This window comes from Ambystoma mexicanum, chromosome 8 (genome assembly GCF_040938575.1).
Source record: "Ambystoma mexicanum isolate Mex_15411 chromosome 8, UKY_AmexF1_1, whole genome shotgun sequence".
Lineage (NCBI taxonomy): Eukaryota > Metazoa > Chordata > Amphibia > Caudata > Ambystomatidae > Ambystoma > Ambystoma mexicanum.
This window is the reverse complement of record NC_090929.1, coordinates 1501907666-1501926854: the sequence shown is the minus strand read 5'-3', so window position 1 is coordinate 1501926854 and position 19189 is coordinate 1501907666. Positions and strand designations below refer to the sequence as shown.

The window sequence follows — 19189 nt, the reverse complement described above, 5'->3', positions numbered from 1 at the left end:
GTAATGAGGTCAGCGATGTCAAGGGCATGGGCGGTGAGGGATCTAGCATTGATAAGAGCACCCTTCATCTCATTTTTAAGCGGTGTCTTAAGGTTGTCTGGTTGTACGTGGGCTGGATGTGTTTGGCTGGTGTTAGTGTGGTTAATGTGGGTAATAGTTTGGCGTTTTGGTACGTAAAGGAATCTGGTTCTTAGTCTGGTATTTCCTAAATGTAATGGGCATGGTTGGTTAGGCGTGGGTTTAGTAGCAAAATGTTGGAGCCTTAAGGCAGGAGAGTTGAGGTATGGATTAGTGTCGTGTAGGAAGTTGGGCTTTTGGGTAGAGCAGTGTATCGGTGTAGCAGGTGAGATAGGTGCAATGGAATGAAGGGCTGTTGGCGCAGAGGCCAGAATCAGATCTAGTGGCATGGTAGACGTGTGGTCCAGGTTAGCCTTGTGTGAGGCATTTAACACTTGTCTATTCAGGGGAGTAACTAGAGCCCATAGTGCAGTGAGATGGCAGATAGTATAGAGGTGCAGCAGCATATCGGAATCAGGGTGGGATGTTAGTGGCAAATGCTATATAAGGCAATGCAGTGTAATGCCACCCAGGGCTGATACAGCAAGCACAAATAGCAGCATAGGTCTAGGTGCAGGGCATAGTCAATTAAATCAACAATAGGGGACATGGAAGAGGCTAAATATAATAGTCACGCATGGGGCCTCCTAGGGCTAGGTGCATCAAAATCAACATAGGCTAAATGCAATAGTTACGCATGGTGCCGCCTAGGGCTAGGTGCATCAAAACATGGGCAGATCAACATAGGCTAAATGCAATAGTCACGCATGGGGCCGCCTAGGGCTAGGTGAATCAGCATGGCTCACTCCAAGCTCGAGCTAAGCTTAGCCCAGAGTTCAAGTCTTTCACCATAAAAGACTTGTCCATCATTGTAAGTGAGAAAGTGAAAACCCTGGACCTATTTTTAGAAGCCTCAATGGGTGCGGAAGCACAGGTCACATATTTACACAAGAACTGTCACTACTATCTCTGCCTCATTAAATCTACTTGACCCTACTTAATTGAGGAGAACTCTGCTACTGTAGCTACAGCAACAATCATATCCCGACTAGATTTTGGAAATGCACTGATGTTAGGTGCAAATAAGGGCTGCTTAACCAAATGCCAGACTATCCTTAGCAATGCGGTTAGAATAATAAAGAGGAAAACAAGGAGAGAGCATATCACCAATGATAGAACAGCGCTCCACTAGCTCACTGTTGAAGATATGATACACTTCAAAAGCATGGAATTAGTAAATGGATGTTTGTTTGGGCATGCCCCAGCATACCTCAAAGAAAGGATCATCCAATATATTCCAACAAGATCCTTAAGATCAGAAGCCCTGGGTAAGATCAAGTGCCCGATCTTTAAAAGGTCTAATGGTCTGGAAAGGGCTTTTCCTGTCAAAGCAGCCCAAAATTGGAACAGACTTCCAACTGCACTAAGGCTTGAAAGGAATCACAAAATGTTTAGGAAAATGCTGAAAACGCACCACTTCAAGTGAAAGTTAACTTCTTAGTCCGCTCCCTCCCTTAGCCAAGCCGACTTTTGTCTTGTTTTGTATGTATGTTCATTTGTATTTTTGGTAGGCCCTGATGCCTACGGGCTTCAGCACAATACAATTTCATAAATAAAAATAACAATAAAGACCCTCCGAATAATAAGTCACCAGGACCAGATGGCTATACTGGGTCCTTCTATAAAGCATTTTGCAATGAGCTTGAAAGCTTCCCAGCAAAACAATATAACTAATTCCAAAACATAGAAGGGGTGACGAGCTCTATGACAGAGGCAAAGGTAGTTCTGTTCGGAAAAACAAATAAGGACCCCACATGCTGCAGATCATACAGGCCTATTGCGTTATTAAATATAGATGCTAAAATATATACAGGGATCCTAGTGAAAGGGCAAAGGGGTTCTCCCAGGGATTATAAGACAAGATCAATCAGGCTTTATAGCGGGAAGACAAAAATGGGACAACACCAGAAGGGTACCAGCCACCCTGATCTCATTAGATGCTGAAAAAGCATTTGATAGGGTGGAATGGCCATACTTATTTCAGACGATGGAACTAATGGGATTTGGGTCTAAATATATTCAAATGGTGGGGGCAAACTACAGAAACCCCTCAATAAGGCTGGCGGTCAACGCTCGCATATCAGAGGCTATAAGTACAGAACGAGGGACCAGGCAGGTATGTCCGTTATCCCTACACCTGTATGCTATCTATTTAGAATCCCTATTAGCAGGTATCAGACAAAACCAGGATTTTAAGGGGGTCCCATTCGGCGGGGAGACGCATAAAACGGCAACGTATGCCGACGATATGTTGCTAACAATAGTGGAACCGGCTACATCTATCCCTGCTTTAGTGGAAACTCTTAAGGCACAAGAAGGAGTATCGGGATTGAAAATAAACATGGGGAAATCAGAAATGCTGGACGTGGGACTCCCTAAAGAAATGACTGCACTGATACGGAGATGCTCCCCCTTTCGATCTACTAGAGTAAGCCTAACATACCTAGGGATAAAATTAACTAATAAGGTCTTGGCGCTATTTAAAGCCAACTTCCCAGACTTAATAACAAAAAACACAAAAAGATTACGCACAGTGGACTCCGATGCAGATATCCTGGCTTGGGCGAATAAACAGGGTGAAGGTGGTGACCCTCCTGAGGGTGCGATATAGGTTTTAAGCTCTCCCGATCGCGGTCCCAGGGTCCTTCTATAAAGCAATGAACACACTAATATCCAGATTTGTGTGGCAGAACAAACGCACGAGAGCAGCGCTAGACCTACTGATGACCCCAAGGCAAAGAGGAGGATTAGGGCTTCCCAACTTGCACCGATATTATGAAGCAGCGCAATCAATTAAGAGTAGTTCAGGAATGGTTCTCAGACAATAGAGACAAAATATGGGCACGAATGGACAGAACAGTGGCAGGTTGCTCTCTGGCTGGCCTACTGTGGCTGCATGGGAAGGAAAGGCCCACGAGCACTGGTCGCAGCAGATTTCTAAGAACAACATACAATGTATGGGATATATTAATAAAGAAGGCACATCTTTCCTCTGTTCCATCCCCTTTACCCCAATGTTTGACAACCCGAATTTCACCCCAGGCACAGTAAAAGGTTCATTCACATGGTATAAAGAGAGAGGATGCCTAAAGATTAGAGATATGGTTTGGGAGGGGGAAATAGCGTCATTTGAGGACTGTAAGATACAAGTAGGGGCGACGGAAGGGGATAGATTTGAATATATCCAAATGAGGCACTGGCTACACCAGAGGGAGATCCGCCAAGCAGCAATAAGGCTGCTGACGAAACTTGGAGGCATATGCCACCTCCCACACAGGGGACAAACACTTCGTGGCAGACATATATAGGATACTTCAAGAATGCCCAAACCAAAGGATATGGTTGTACCAGACAGCTTGGGAGAGCACACTGGAAGGGGAGGTCCCAGCTGGGTATTAGGAAGAATTATGGAGGAACATCACGAAACTGACCCGGTCCATAAAGCTCCGGGAAGCCTGGTATGAAATGATGATACAGTGGCATTACACACCAAGTAAACTACACAGAATATATGGTTTGACTTCGGCAGAGTGCTGGAGGGGATATAAGGGGGTTGGGGATTGGAGGCATATATGTGGTGGTGCCCCAAGATTAAAGGGTTTTGGGAGGAAGTCATGATATATATGTAGGAGATTGTGCCAGAGATTCTGCCTCTATCATTAGCAGAACGCCTAGGGGGGCTGCTAGATCCCGAGCAGTATACTATCTCAAAGCCACAGAAAAGGGCTTTGGTGACCCTACTAATGGCGTCCTGGATGGTAATCGCAAAAGACTGGAAACAAAAAATCCTACTGACTGCAGCGTGTTGGCTCTGCATAGTAGCGATGGAATGGATTACATATAAGTTCCAAGGAGACGCAGAGAGATTTCAAAAGAATGGGGAGAGGTTATTCGTTTTTTGAAATGTGACTTTGTACAACAGTTGTGCCGACAAAATGTGCTGGTGTTGGATATTCGGTAACTGGACAAGTACCCGTTGTGCTCCTTGGATAACAAACTTTACACCCTAGAAAGTGTGCATTTTGGACAGGCGGTTCCTCAAGGAATGGTGGGTGGAGAGGGATTGGAAAATGTTTGACAAATACCAATAAAGAAATATTTTTTTTTAAAAGGTGGGAGAAAATCTTGAACAAATGCTCTCTAGAACTTATCCTCCTCACCACTGGGGATCTGTCCAAATCATTGACGATGATAGACTAGGAGATTGACAAAATTAAGGAGCAGCTACTTATTTCAGGGGAAGATTTTGGAGGATGTCAACCGTAAATTAGACACATACAAAAAAGAAATAGAACAAAGGAAAATCTGTACGTTTCGTTGGGACACATTAGACTATGCTAGGGATATTGTGTACACCTGGCAAGATTTCTATAACTCAAATAAACAAATACCAGCCAGATCACAAAGACCCACTCCAAATAGCGACGCTACCAATAGCATTGAAGTAATCAGCGGGACGGAGACAATACTCCGACCTCCACAGTTGTTGCTCCAGATAGCAATTGTGAAACACATCTGACACAACCCACCACTAGCACTACATGGTCAGGCATAACCCTGGTCCCTTTTTATAGAAGGAGGAAGACAAGGAGAGGGAAAGCAAAAGCAAAGATAGCGGAACAAATAGGGGAGTCCATAGCGATGAACATCTCATCTAGGACCCTTACCACCTCTCAAATTGACACACTTAATCTAGGTCTCTCTTACATCCCAGTTGAAAACAGTTCGAGCTTTGAAGAGGAGAATAATCTTTTTATACTCATAAGAAAAATGGAGTTGAGGGTTTTCTTCGATTCTCTACCAGAAACATAGGAACATTCCATCTCGTTTGACTACTTAGAAATGAAGGCCAAGAGTTTTTTCCATCCACAGGTTAATAACCCTATTGTAGACATGTTTAAACTGAAGACAGCCAAAGACCAGAGGAAGAATAAGTATAACCCGCATACACATAATCATTTACCCAGACACCAAATACGGCTACTGAAACGACTAGTCGAAGACTCTTCCATCATCATGAAGCCTGCAGATAAGGGCAGAGCCTTAGTGATAATGGATTCTTTCATTTACAACCAAAGCTGAACTAGGACTGTTACAGGACACTCAACCATATTTGGAGCTAGATCATGATCTCTTGATATAAAGTTTAATCCGAACCAGATTCTCTCCACACACCAGCACAAGATCAAATGGGTAAAACACACACCGATTAGTGATTTTTTATTTAATTTAATTTACTCTCTCTTGCATTAGGGATACAGCGTTGGTATTCCATTTTAGACTTCGAAGATACTGTGTTTCCTTACAGGAGCTTACTTAACAGGCATGAAGTGTTGAATTTGACAGGGTCACACAGCCCAATCTTGGATACTACCAGCATAGTAGTAAGACATATTCTTCTTCTCCTTTAGCACATACGTTCCCGCTTCTACTGGGAACCACTCAGTTGATCAACATAGCGGTCTTAATAGATTTTACTCTTGTTTCCTCCAGATTATTGATTATACCAGATGGAATATACCTGGACATTATCCACATATCATGTACACAGCCAGAGAATTTCTGGAGTGTTTTACCCAAAAGGTGATTAATCACGTTTAAGGTGATCTTGACTTTATCTTAGAAAATGTTTATTTTAAGAACAACATCTTCAGAAATTTGCATTTATGATTTCTTTTTGTTAAATTGCACCAATCTTCACAGCAGAGAACCTCTGATGAAGAGTATTGTATCTCGAAACGCGCTGGGTTTCCCATTAAAGTAGCAACTGTGAAGAAAAAATGAACTATTTGAAATTAATTTTTCTCGAGGAATGTTTGTTTGAATACTTACATTATCTGAATAACTTTGAATTTGCTTCATTGCATACATTCTAAGCTGTATAGAGTAAGAGTCTGGCTGATATTCGGTCTTTGAGAGTGTGCAGAGGACGGGAGTTCCCACATCCTGGGAACTTTGTTACGTATTGCATATACATAACGTCCATGTGCCAGGAGCGGTTGTTCTCCCCTGCACCTTAGGTTTACTATTTAATCAGTAAGGATTACATATTACGTTGTATTAACATCATACATTTTATATCTTTAACTAGGTGTGCGTTGCTAACTGTCTTTGTTTTATATAGTGTGTAAAAACATGAATTATATATTTGCATTGTCTGTTTTATGGAATCAAAATATTAATTGGAAATGCTACGTCTCAAAAACTAAACCAAAACAATAAAACAATAGTCATAATAGTGAGAAGCAGGGGAATGTCAGAGGTACTCTGGATGGTAGTGGGCTAAAGGTTTTTGAAAATAAATATTTGGTTTTCAGTTTACAAACTGTACGTTCCTCAAAAATTTGCAAAATGGCATTTGTAGAGAGTAAAGGATGAACTAACTCCCTATCAAAAAACAGGGATCAACTAGACACAGCAACGTGGTGTAATGGGCTTTATAAATGTCCCCTTAATCTAAACCACTGGAAATACAAGAGGAGGCTTGAGTGACAAAGGTGCAGGAATTATGAAACATCAGATTCTGCTGACTTCACGACAAGGTCATAAGCTTTACACATATGTTGTTTAATGGTTTGTCGACATTTCAATATGCACACCAGAGACTGGTGAGAAATTGCTTATTGACATTTTTTTGCAGGCCATTAGCACATAAACAATTATACATGTAATGTTACGAGCTGTAGAGTACATGGTCTTTCTTTGAAACAGTTCAGGTTTCTAAAAAGAAAATGGAAATAGAGCTAACCTTTCTCTTTGCAGGACAACATCCTCCATCTACAGAATCCCTCTCCTGGTTAATTGGCCTCATTAGAAACTCATTTGCAAACCTGGAATTCTTCAGAATTCTGTATGTGTCTTCATCAACATTGACAACTTCACCTTCCTAAATTATAAATGGATAATGCACTGAATGAATATACAATAGCCTGAATTGGAAAAAAGCAGATTTTACTACATAATATAAAGTAATAATCCCTGAGCAAACCTCACTTAAGGCCATCAATTACTATGACTTTCACCAACATAGGAGAACAATCAAAATCTGTGTTTCATATCCCCAACCCATCTAATCTATACAAGTGTACATTAAGACAAACTTAGGTTATAATTATCATCTGAATGTTCTTCAATAACTTTCAAAACAGTTGGAATAAGGAACTTACAAATAAATTGAGATTCTGTGCAGTATTCACCAAGTGCAGATGAGAGTATGATATGCCATACAGTTTGCTAATACGAGCTACAGTTACATGGTCTAGAAGTCACTTTTTCACTAACTGGTTAATGGGCTCCTTAATGGGTGAGGGGTTCAGCTGAGACTCGTGCCTACATATTGTTAGGAGGAATCCCCCGTCCCATGTTTAATAAGCACTACATTCCCTAGCTATGCAGACAGGTTGCCCCTTTGATTTCTTGGCTCAATTGGGTTAGCAGTGATTTATCGATCAAGACTAGCTCTCAGAAAGGGAGCGGGATAGATAAGAGAACAGGATTACAGTATTTCTTTGAATTAAAAAATGTTCACATGCAGGTATATGTTAAATACATTTTTTATTTTTTAGCTGGTAGGTAGGAAGTAAGTAAAATAGGTTTAGTACATCTCAAGCTGGGAGAATTCTTTAGTTCTTACACATTCAGGCAGGGTTGACTGCAAAGTGTAAGACCAACCAGAGAATAAAGGGTTTATTATGGGGAGCCCAGAGGTAATATTGGACCTTTAGCTACTCAATCAGCAGTAATCTATCATAGGAAATAGCGAAAGACAAATAGGCTTCTGATTGGCTGATCAAAGTTCTCACCGTGCTTCTGCCCACCTCCCAATATTACTTAGCGGCCCAATGGTAAAGAAAGGACATTGATTTCGTTATCTCTCAAAAACTCTGAGGGTTGGCTTTTTAGTATTTAAAGGTCTACATGGCATGCCCCTGCCCTATTTTGCTGACAAACATCATCATTCAATAGTACAGCGAACACAATGCATTATCTACATTCTCGTCTACTTGAGGCCCCATGTTTCAAATATAAGACTAGAGGTGAGAGAGGTTTCTCAACTCAGACCCATAAGATCTACGATGCTCTCCATCTTAACTGTCACCTCCTCTCTAGATTAGCCACTCTCACCAACACACAACATCATCTCCCTCATCATGTCCAGAATAGACTACGCCAACAGCCTATACCTAGGAATGCCTGTAAGCCTACTAAAGAAACTACAACATATCCAAAATGCAGCAGCCAGACTCCTGCTCAGACTACCACGAAGAGAACACATCACCCCAGCGCTGAAAATGCTACACTGGCTACCAATAAAACAAAAAAAAAATTCTGGAGCAGAACTCCTTAAAAAGAACACAACCATCTACCATCCGGCAAGACCACTCAGATCAACCAACGACGATCGCCTAGAACCCAAAGCACACAACAAAAGAACATTCGGAGGATCATCTTTCTCTCACCTGGCAGCAAAAACTTGGAACCGCCTCCCAAGAAGCATACACAATACAAGGGATCACGTAGAATTCCAAAAACTACTTAAAACCTAGCTCTTCACATCAGAATCGGAAGGGAACGACTAAGAAGCAAAGACTCAAATAGGAAACTGACTTGGGACACTAATCAATAAGGCAACCAAAGGGCCCCCAGGGCACACTACCCGCACCCCATCCCACTCACTACAATCCCAGGGAGAGACAACAAAAAAACATCACTGAGCCAGCTCTAGCCCAAAGGCTGCCTCAACCTCTCAGGCCCTTTTACTACTAGAATTAAACAAAGGAAAGCTAACGCCCCTCAAACACACAGAATGGCCAGAGATGATGAGCACAGAAGTTCAAAGTAAGAAGGTAAGAAAAATAGAAAACACTAACCCAATTCTAAAAACTTCAACTTTCTGCATACACTCCTCCAACGCAAACTCACACGACCACAACTCTGCAAAACAATCCGTATGCACCTCCCCACACTGCAACAACACACAAACAACACATAACCATGCACAACAGCACATGGGAACTGGCACCGACCCGAAACTCTCACCTAAGCTCAGCGAACAGTGAAAACCGAACTGAAGCTGCCAACAGAACATCACAACTCTCACTCTACCTATTCCCACCATACCCTACTAACCCCCCTGTTATAGTGTTAGCTTTAATGTATTTACTTGGATGTTCTAATTATGCTGGAGTGTTGTTATGTCATCAGGTGGCACCAGCGTTCTATACCTGTGTGATGTAGGTGTGTACTTTTCTTTGAGTTCCATGTTTATCAGTTATTCTCCTGCTGTTTGAGTTGATGCTGTATTCACACTGCTGGAGGTCTTTTGTGTATATTTAGCCTAATAAAATAGTTTAGACAACCTTTGTGTATCTGATCGTGACTAACCTAACATTGGCGATGAGTATTCCTCTAAAGAAAGACCTCCGGCGCCCACCTCTGCTGAAGTACCACGGCCTGAAGCACTGCAGCGTCGTGAGCCAACTGCTCCATTCAACTGAACGTTGTAGCGGCCACCATGCAATTAAAAATGCATACAAGTAAGTGCCTGCTGCGTGCCTTCCCCACCGTGCCTTCCTGCGTCCGTCGCGGAAAAGCGATCCGGGACACACGCAAGCCCAAGCCCACTCACCTCGCTGGGAACACGTTCCCCGTCCGGCGACTCGCTTTGCCATTAGTCAGTGACTTTCATACGCAGCGCATTGACAGGGCTGCTCTGCCCCCGCGTCGTCCCACTGTTACCATATTACATGATGTAGAAGAGCAACATGTGAAGACGGTGCCTTTGAAAGGGAAGCAGCAAGAATAGAAAAGGAAGGAAGAGGTGAGGGGTGAAGATTTGAAGGAAAGGAAGGTGAAGTGCGGGAGGAGGATATACAGAACGTATTTAGGAACAAGGTGAAGGGCAAGGCACAAGGCGCAGAAGTTATAAGAAGCTGCAGCATCCCATAAGGCAGAGGAAAAGAGGCAGAACGTGCGAGAGGCAAGAGCAAACAAACATCACATAAAAGAAAAAGAAAATAACTGAAGGTGCAAGAAAGAAACCTATTCTATTCAAGTGAAGAAGATATTCGCAACAGAAGGGCAAACAAAAAGAACGACGAGTTAGCAAGCTGAGATTATTGCACCATGACTATGTCTAATGTTAGTGGCCCACCCATGTTCATGGCAACTGTAGGTCAAGTCAAGATTAAATGGGCACAGTGGAAGAGAGGATTTGTGCACTACTTGAAGGCAGCTGGTGGCAATTCCTTTTCTAATGACAGAAAACTTGCTCTAAAGATGCACCATTTAGGATATGAAGGACAGCAAATCTGTGAGGCTCTTCCACAGATTGCAAACAATGGTTAAGGGGATGCCATGTCTGATCTTGATTGTGCTTTTGCTAAAATGGACTTGCATTTTAACCCAAAAACTAACACTATACTGGAAAGGTATAATTTTCGCATGAGAGTGAAGGAACCAGGAGAGTTGGTAGAAGAGTATGTTACTGCTCTCCGCCAATTAGCATCATCTTGCAAGTTCCAAGGGTCGTATGATGAAGTAACATGAGAGAAGAGGGGGTCACGTGAATCAAACCATTGAGCAAATCAACAGGATAAATTGCTCTCTATGTATGAGCTCAATGAGGGGATAGACCAGGTCAAGGAAAGTATAAAATCAATCAATCTTTAATGTACACATATCTAATAACATTACACATAGTGCTGAAATCACAATAAAAACAGCATAAAAACAGACAGTCAATATTGGACATCTCCAATTAAAGTTCATATTAGTCTAGTAAGCGTCCTGTAGTATAAAGTGGACACAATGTGCATAAAGTAATTCAAAAACATATTGCACAAAAAACGAAGCTCCAATCTCAGATTAATGCCCAGTATATATTCAAAGACAAAATTATATAACCAGAGAAAGGCAAAAAGGAGAGAAAGAGAAAAGGAAAAAAGGGAAAAGAAAAATAAACAAAATATATATATCTATATATAGATATATATATTTATATATCTATATATATATATATATATATATATATATATATGGGATACATTACTCACCGTAATTGTATTTCTGATGCTTGTATCTGCTTAGATTCACATGCTGTGCATAGGCCGACATCTAGTGGAAGCTGTGGAGTATTACAGTTTGTTTTTCGAAACTTGAAAATGGGCGTCGACACAGGGCGTGCCAGTAATACTATCCCTAGTGTGACGTCCACTGTACCCAAGATCCCTCACACGTCTAGGATCCTCAGATTGTATTTTTTCTGACATGAGGTAGCATGAGGAGTAGCGTGAGTACAGATAATCCAAGCAGATAGATAGAAAGGTAAGACTATAAGCAACCATGCGCCTTCTCTCACAGGGGAGGAAGAGTGGGTCGCATGTGAATCTAAGCAGATACAAGCATCAGAAATACGATTACGGTGAGTAATGTATCCCTTCTGAGGCTTGTGGAATCTGCTTAGATCACATGCTGTGCATAGATTAGCGAGCAGTACCTGAAGAAGGAGGTGGGATGTGAGAAGGGTCATGAGCAAATAAGTATCTTAGAACCGCTTGTCCCACTTGTGTATCTGCCTTGGAATGGGTGTCAATGCAGTAATGCTGAGTAAAAGTGTGAATAGAGCTCCAAGTAGCTGCTTTGCAAATGGTGTCAAGGGGTACATTTGCAATGAAAGCCAGAGTGGCCCCAATGCCTCTAGTAGAGTGGGCTCTTGGCGTGAAAGGCAGAGTTCTTTCAGAGAGTGAGTAACACAGCTGGATACAGTTAATAATCCACTTCGAGATGGCACCTTTAGAGACGCGATCCCTCTCTCTGCCTGTAGCTACGGAGACAAACAGTTGATCTGTTTTCCTTAGCGGTCTGGTTTTATTTACATAGTAGAGGACCGCCCTACGCACATCTAGGGTGTGTAGTTTCACCTCAGCCGAGCTTTAAGGGTCCTGAAAGAAAGCCGGAAGCTCGATGGACTGGTTTACGTGGAATTTAGATATAAACTTAGGTGAGAACCTAGGGTGTGTGCGTAAAACCAGTTTGTCTTTATGGACAGTAAAGAAGGGATCCTGCACTGACAGAGCCTGAATTTCACTGACCCTTCTTATAGAAGTAATAGCTCCTAAGAAGGCTGTTTTATAAGTCAGGTGTTTGAGACTGCTTTTATACAAGGGCTCGAAAGGGGGGCCCATGAGCTTAGATAGCACCACATTAAGGTCCCACCCTGGTGGTGGGTTTGAAATAGGAGGGTGAAGTCTCTTTACTCCTTCCATGAAGGCTTTAACTACTGGTACTTTCCACCGCAAGACCTTGTTATGGGAAGTGGTGTATGCCGACAGGGCTGCCAGGTGTACTTTCAGTGAGTTAAAAACCAATCCTGCATCTAGCAGGTGGAGCATGTATGTAACAATAGTGGAAGGAGTGCAATCAACTGGGTTGATTTGTCTACTCTGGCACCAGATAACAAATCTCTTCCACTTGTCAAAGTAACAGTGCCTTGTGTTTGGTTTCCTAGATTCCTTTAGGATGTCCATACACCTCTGTGGTAAATTGAGATGTCCAAACTCTATGACCTCAGGAGCCATGCTGCCAGGTTCATTGAGTTGGGTTGCTGATGCACTGTTTGACCTTGGTGCTGGGACAGTAGGTTGTACCAGGCTGGAAGTTTGATGGGCTCGCACACCGCCATCCTGCGTAGGTGTGGGAACCACGGTTGTCTTGCCCACATGGGAGCAACTAGGACGAGCGTCATCAACTCTCTGTTCATCTTGTTGACTACCTTCCTGATGAGAGGAGTTGGTGGAAAAGCGTACGCAAACATCCCTGACCAGTTCATCCACAGGGCGTTCCCCTGGGAGTCTGGTTGGGGGAACCTGGATGCAAATCCTGAGCATTGTCTGTTTTCGCTTGTGGCAAATAAGTCTATAGTGGGGAAACCCCACTGAGAGAAGATATCTTCTACGACCTCTCTGTGTAGAACCCATTCGTGTTCCTCTGGGAGGGAGTCTCTGCTCAGAGCATCCGCTAGGGAATTGAGCTCCCCTGGAACATGTTGTGATGACAGGAAGATGTTCCGTCTGAGTGCCCATATCCAGATTTTCTGGGCAAGCTTGGACAGATTTGGCAAACAAGTCCCTCCTTGCTTGTTCAGGTAGAACATGGCTGTTGTGCTGTCCTTCCGGATTTGCACTGACAGGTTTAGTAGGTGGGGCTCGAACGCTTGAAGCGCTCTGAATACTGCCAGAAGCTCTAGCAGGTTGATGTGGTTCTTGGCCACTGAGGGAGACCAGAGACCCTGAGCTGTGTGGTGGAGATGGTGAGCTCCCCACCCCGTCAGACATGCATCGGTAGTGACTACTGCCTGTACTTCGGGATCGTAAAAGGGTTTTCCCTGTGCAAGATTCTCTCTTGTCCACCAGTGAAGGTTTTGTACTAGTGTTGGCGAAACGACCACTAGATCGTCCCACTGACCACTTGCCTGAGACCACTGTTTCGCCAACCATTCCTGCATGGGACGCATGCGCAGGCGCGCGTGGGGGACCAGGTAAATACATGACACCATCATGCCCAGCAAACGCATTGCTTTGCGTACTGTTATTTGGTGACCGGACTGATATTGCGGAATTTGAAGTAGTATATTCCGAATTCTTTCCTCTGAAGGAAATGTCAACCCCTCTTGAGTATCTAAGATTGCTCCTAGGAACTGTTTGGAGGTGCTTGGCACCAGGCTTGACTTTTTCTCGTTGATTGAGAAACCTAACTCGTGGAGGAGGTCGATAGTCCTTTGAATGTTTGTTCTGCAAATTACTGGGGTTTCCCCCGTTATGAGCCAGTCGTCCAGATAAGGGTACACCGGGATTGCCTCCCTGTGTAGGTGTGCAGCCACCACCGCCAGTACCTTGGTGAATACCCTTGGTGCCGAAGCTATCCCGAAGGGCAGTACCTTGAACTGGTAGTGCCGACTGTCCACCTTGAAGCGCAAGTACCTTCTGTGCGCTGGGAACATGGAAATATGAAAATAGGCATCTTTCATATCCAAGGTTGCCATGTAATCCCCCTTTTTTTAGGAGGGGGATTACCTCTTGTAGCATAGTCATGCGAAACTTTTGGGGCTTGACATACTTGTTGGCAGGCCGTTAGTCCAATACTGGGCGCATTGTCAAATCTTTTTTTGGCACAAGGAAGTAAGTTGAATAAATACCCTTGTTTACCTGGTGTCCCGGGACGAGTTCTATCGCGTCCTTTGCTAGCAGATTGGCGATCTCCTCGAGGAGAATCTTCTGATGTTCTAAAGAGTGTACTCTTTGTCGTGGATGATGGTTCCGGGGACGCTGCAGTAGTTCTATACAGTACCCTGCGGATACTGTTGACAGCATCCATCTGTCTGATGTGATCCCTTCCCAAGCCTGGGTGAAGTTGGAAATGCGTCCCCCTACTGGGGTTGCGTGAGATGGGACCCTGAACTGAGCGTCACTGCTTTGGTGGAGGCGTGCTGCCTCCTTAACTGGGGCTGCCTCTGCCTTTACCACGTCCCCTCCTATTACCCCTGCCGTAACCCTGGGTAGACTGTTGGCTGTTGTTCCACTGTGTACCCTGCCCCTGGGAATAGTTTGACCCTCTCTGGGAATTTTGGCCGCGTGGGCGACGAAAATTACTATTCCCTCTCTGGTTAGGGGGTTTATTGTTTAACTGGCCAAGGGACTTGAGTGTCTTGTATTCGTCCTTGGCATTCTTCAGCGCGTCCTCGACCGCCTTACCAAACAACAGATCGGCTTCCACCGGTTTGTCCAAAAATGATGCCTGGGTTTCTGCCTTAAAACCAGACTGCCGTAACCACGCATGTCTCTTGATAACAGTACCTTCTGCTATCAATCTGCCTGCGTTGTCTGCGGCGTCAAAAGTTTCTTTTAAAATACAACCAGACACGGCTCTACCCTCTGCGGAAATTGTTGCTAACTGGCCCTTTAAGGGTTCTGGTGCAGAGGCTATGAGTGCCGCGACTTCTTCCCACTGATGGCAGTTGTAGCTGGCCAACAGGGTGGTGGAGTTTGCAATCCTTGCCTGATAGGCGGACGTTGAAGCTACTTTCCTGCCGAAACCGTATAGTTTTTTGCTCTCCTTGTCTGGAGGAGCTTCGGATGATGACAAGGGTGTTCCAGCCCTCCTACGAGTGTTAGTGACAACTAGGGAGTCTGGCTTCAGATGACCTCTTATATAGAGAGGGTCAGACTGGGCTGCCCGTGAATAGTTTTTCAACTCTGGGATTGACTGCTCTGGTGAGGTTCGGGTTCACCAGGGACGGGTCTATTCTTCACTGAATAGACTTAAGGATAGGGATGGTCTGGGCAACAAGCCTCCTTTCTCCCACTAACTCCTCGGCTAAGTCCCTCTCTTCCTGGACACCGTGGGTGTCAATATGGAAATGTTCTGCCGCTCGTGCGAGAACCTCGTTCAGGAGGGGTTGGTTATCGACAGGGGAGTCGGTAACCGGGGCTTCCTTCTCTACCAGGGAATCTACTCTGTAGGTTTCAGGGTCTTCCTCTTCCTCTTCTTGGTCCTCATCATCCCCATAGTAGCCCGTCCCGGTTTGCTCTTCTACCATGCCAAAATCTTGGTCCTCACCAAAGGAAGTCTCTCCTTGATACAGTGAGTATGGCGTGAGTATGGTTGTACCTCGAAGGGGTCTGTAGACCTCATCGGTGTCTCAAACGGTGGGCTTCTTACTCGGGGGGATAGGATCATTAGAGCCTGAGGGTGTAGCCCCTTGTGGATTATATGAAAGGAAATGGTCTGGATTTTTATTGTAAAAGTCTGCCAAAGAAGACATCCTTGACATGACCCTTTCTATGTCATCACTCGACCATTTTTTGGAACTGGGAATGACTCTCTCAGAAAGTCTAGGAGATTTATCTTGAGTAGATTTGCTGGTTTTAGAAATATCAGCAGACCTGGTCTTGTCTGTTTGTTTAGGATGAGTGGAGTGTTTCACAGGTGTGGAAGAGTGCAGAGGCTGCTTCTTCTGCTGTTTTCCCCCCTCCCCGGGAGTGGAAACTTGTTTTCCCTGTCCCTTTGTGGTTCCGGAGGTTTTCGACGCCTGGCGTCGAGGATCGGAGTCCCTGTCCTTCGAACGTGCGGCCGCGCTGATCTTGTCTGCGGGCTCCGACTCCTGGAGAGCGGCCTGGGGGTGGAAGTCGTCTTCGTCCTCCGACGATCGAACTTCTGTTAGCCTAGGGAGCGAGGCACTCTTGGCAAGAGTGGATAATTGCCTGGAGTCATGCGGCGATCTCAATCGAGAACGCCCAGAGGACACCGATTCAGACCGTTCTGTTTGTGCCTCTTTCCGAGAACTCGACGTCGTCGAGTCTCGGTTGGACTTCGTGTGTTTTGTGTGAGTGGTGGGTGAAGCGCTTGTGTCGCCGGGGGTCTTCCCCATAGCCGCCCTGTCGGACGACCTTCCGAGGTCGGGGACCTGCGCTCGGCTGTCTTTCAACGCCGTAATGCCCTCGCCGTCCGAAAGCACGGCGTCGCTGCCATCGCTGAAGGCGCCCTCCGCTGCCATGGCCGCCTGCCTGGCGTGGTGGGCCCAACGCTTTGTCGAACGGTCCTTAAGTGTCTTAGGTTTAAACCTACTACACGCTCTGCAGTTCGCTTCAGGGTGGTCCCTCGGCAAGCAGAGATTGCACGTGGCGTGCCTGTCGACCCAAGGGTATTTGCGATTGCACTTGGGGCAGAATTGAAAAGGGGTACCCTCCATACGCACCTTGAGGCAGCGGGCTGGTAAGTGTAGGAAATGTATAAGGTGTACCTATATACCAAGAGTGTAGAGTATGTCCAACCCCCCATTCTCCCTACTTGCAGGGCCGAGGCCAGAGGCCTTCCAAGGCCCGGGCCAAGGCCAGAGGCCTTCCGAGGCCCAAATCCGTCATGCAGCAGCCGACGATCGATTTCTTCTCCAAGCCGGCGTCGAGTGTCGAAGTTCGACGTTGGGATGGGGAAAGGATGTAAATTAATCAATATTTTAGCAAAAGTATGGCTAAGGCCAGGGGACTCCGCAAAATGCTTCCGACCAGTATGGCAGAAAAAAACAATCTGAGGATCCTAGACGAGTGAGGGATCTTGGGTATAGTGGACGGCACACTAGGGATAGCATTACTGGCACGCCCTGTGTCGACGCCCATTTTCGAGTTTCGAAAAACAAACTGTAATACTCCGCAGCTTCCACTAGATGTCGGCCTATGCACAGCATGTGATCTAAGCAGATTCCACAAGCCTCAGAAATATATATATATAGGGGGCACCGGCCAACGCAGGTCAAAGCAGTCAATATTTCCTGCGAAGTTAAATAGTAGTCCCCAATAAAGGTAAATTTTGCAGTAAGCTGACAAGTTAGAAATGCATCAATGACAACCAGAGCAGATGCAATACTTGTCTCCAATCCGACCCTAATAGTCAACGACCAGTACCTGGTGCAGCTACCAACAGTCTCGTGGGCTGCACTGGTATCTTACAAAGGTAGTTTCGACGACTAGCAAAAGTTGTCTAAGACGTCTGTCTCTTTACCAAAAAAAAGAGAGAGAAGGCCTGACAGTCTTCTTCCTCAGGACAGGACAGAATTGGTAATCAATTGTAAAGAACGCATACAATTTCTTCACACAAAATTTTTCAAAGGCACTTATTAACAGACAGTGATGGATGTCTTGGTATTATTCCCTGTCCTCTTCTTCATGTGGTTCTTCCTTTGTAGACGAGGATGATCAGTGTGTTCCATCTTAGTTCAACTCAAAACTAAGGTTACATCAAATAGGGGAAGAACACAGAGAAGAAGAGAAAAGGGAGTGTAAGACAATACATCTATAAAGGTTAAAAATACATGATTTAAAAAATCCTTGACCTGATCTACCAACCCCACAAAAAAACTCCCTACAAGCAAATTTGAAAGATGTTCTTAAAAATAATTAAGAAGTATCCCCACAATCTGCTAAGTCAAAATGGGAAGTCCTAAATAGATAGGAAGATGTCAAGGAACATATTGTCCCTAAACCCTTGCCGCGAATATACAATCAAGTTAATCCGACCAGGCAGAAAGGGAGAGGAAAGCCTAAATAAATCATGGCGTTCACTACAATCCTAGTGGTAAAGAAACTAAACTACAGAGTTAAGAGCATCCTAACAGTTCAATATATAACAATTCAAAAATCCATACCTTCAAATCGAAGAAAATCACTCTTCCTGAGTGAACCCGAAGAGAAGAAATCAGAGAGAAGAAAAAGTCTCTTTGTGATGAGACATCAAAGTCTTATTTGGGTGCAATACAGATCGAGATGTACTCGGCGTGAGCCCCATATCTTAGTATCATATTGAAATCCCCATCCTAAAGAAGTAAAAATGATGAACACTTGCGGGACCAGTTTATGACACACTGTAGTTCCGACCCAATACGTGAGGAGTTATGGCTCAAGGGTGAGCCTACTTTGGATGAGGTTTTGGGCATTGCCCGCAGAGTTGAACACTCATTGGCCTGCATAGCGAAGTTAGCAAAGAAAGACACCAACGAAATAAAGTCAGAAGTATTGAGTGTTAATGAACACAAAAACAAGAAAAAGACTAAGGACAAGGAGAAACAAGTACAACGTGGAGGAAACGAGATGAAAAGTTACAAGCAGAAGGGAGAGAGAGGAGAAAAAGAGGAATGGTTATGTTATCGTTGCGCCAGTAATTCACATTTTGCCGCTTTAATGGTGTGTCCAGGTAGAAGGGTGACGTGTTCAAAGTGCAAGAGGAGAGGACATTTTTCCAATTGTTGCAAAAATTACCAGTACAGTCAGAAGAGGGTCTTATATGTCACTGAGGAGGATGGACAGAAATCATCGGATGAGGAAATAGATTTTCAGAATAAAGGAGGGAGATGTGTTATAGTGTTAGCTTTAATGTATTTACTTGGATGTTCTAATTATGCTGGAGTGTTGTTATGTCATCAGGTGGCACCAGCGTTCTCTACCTATGTGATGTAGGTGTTAACTTTTCTTTGAGTTCCATGTTTGTCAGTTATTCTCCTGCTGTTTGAGTTGAAGCTGTATTC

The 19189-nt window shown here is 44.4% G+C and overlaps 1 protein-coding gene across 1 annotated transcript in view; it reads right to left on the bottom strand.

Annotated features, from left to right (window-relative positions):
• The window catches only part of AS3MT (arsenite methyltransferase), a 1233739-nt gene that overhangs the window by 152642 nt on the left and 1061908 nt on the right, over positions 1-19189 (bottom strand). The window contains exon 10 of the mRNA XM_069611692.1: positions 6866-7003. Within this exon, the coding sequence (XP_069467793.1) occupies positions 6866-7003 (138 nt within the window). The remainder of the gene's footprint in view (positions 1-6865; positions 7004-19189) is intronic.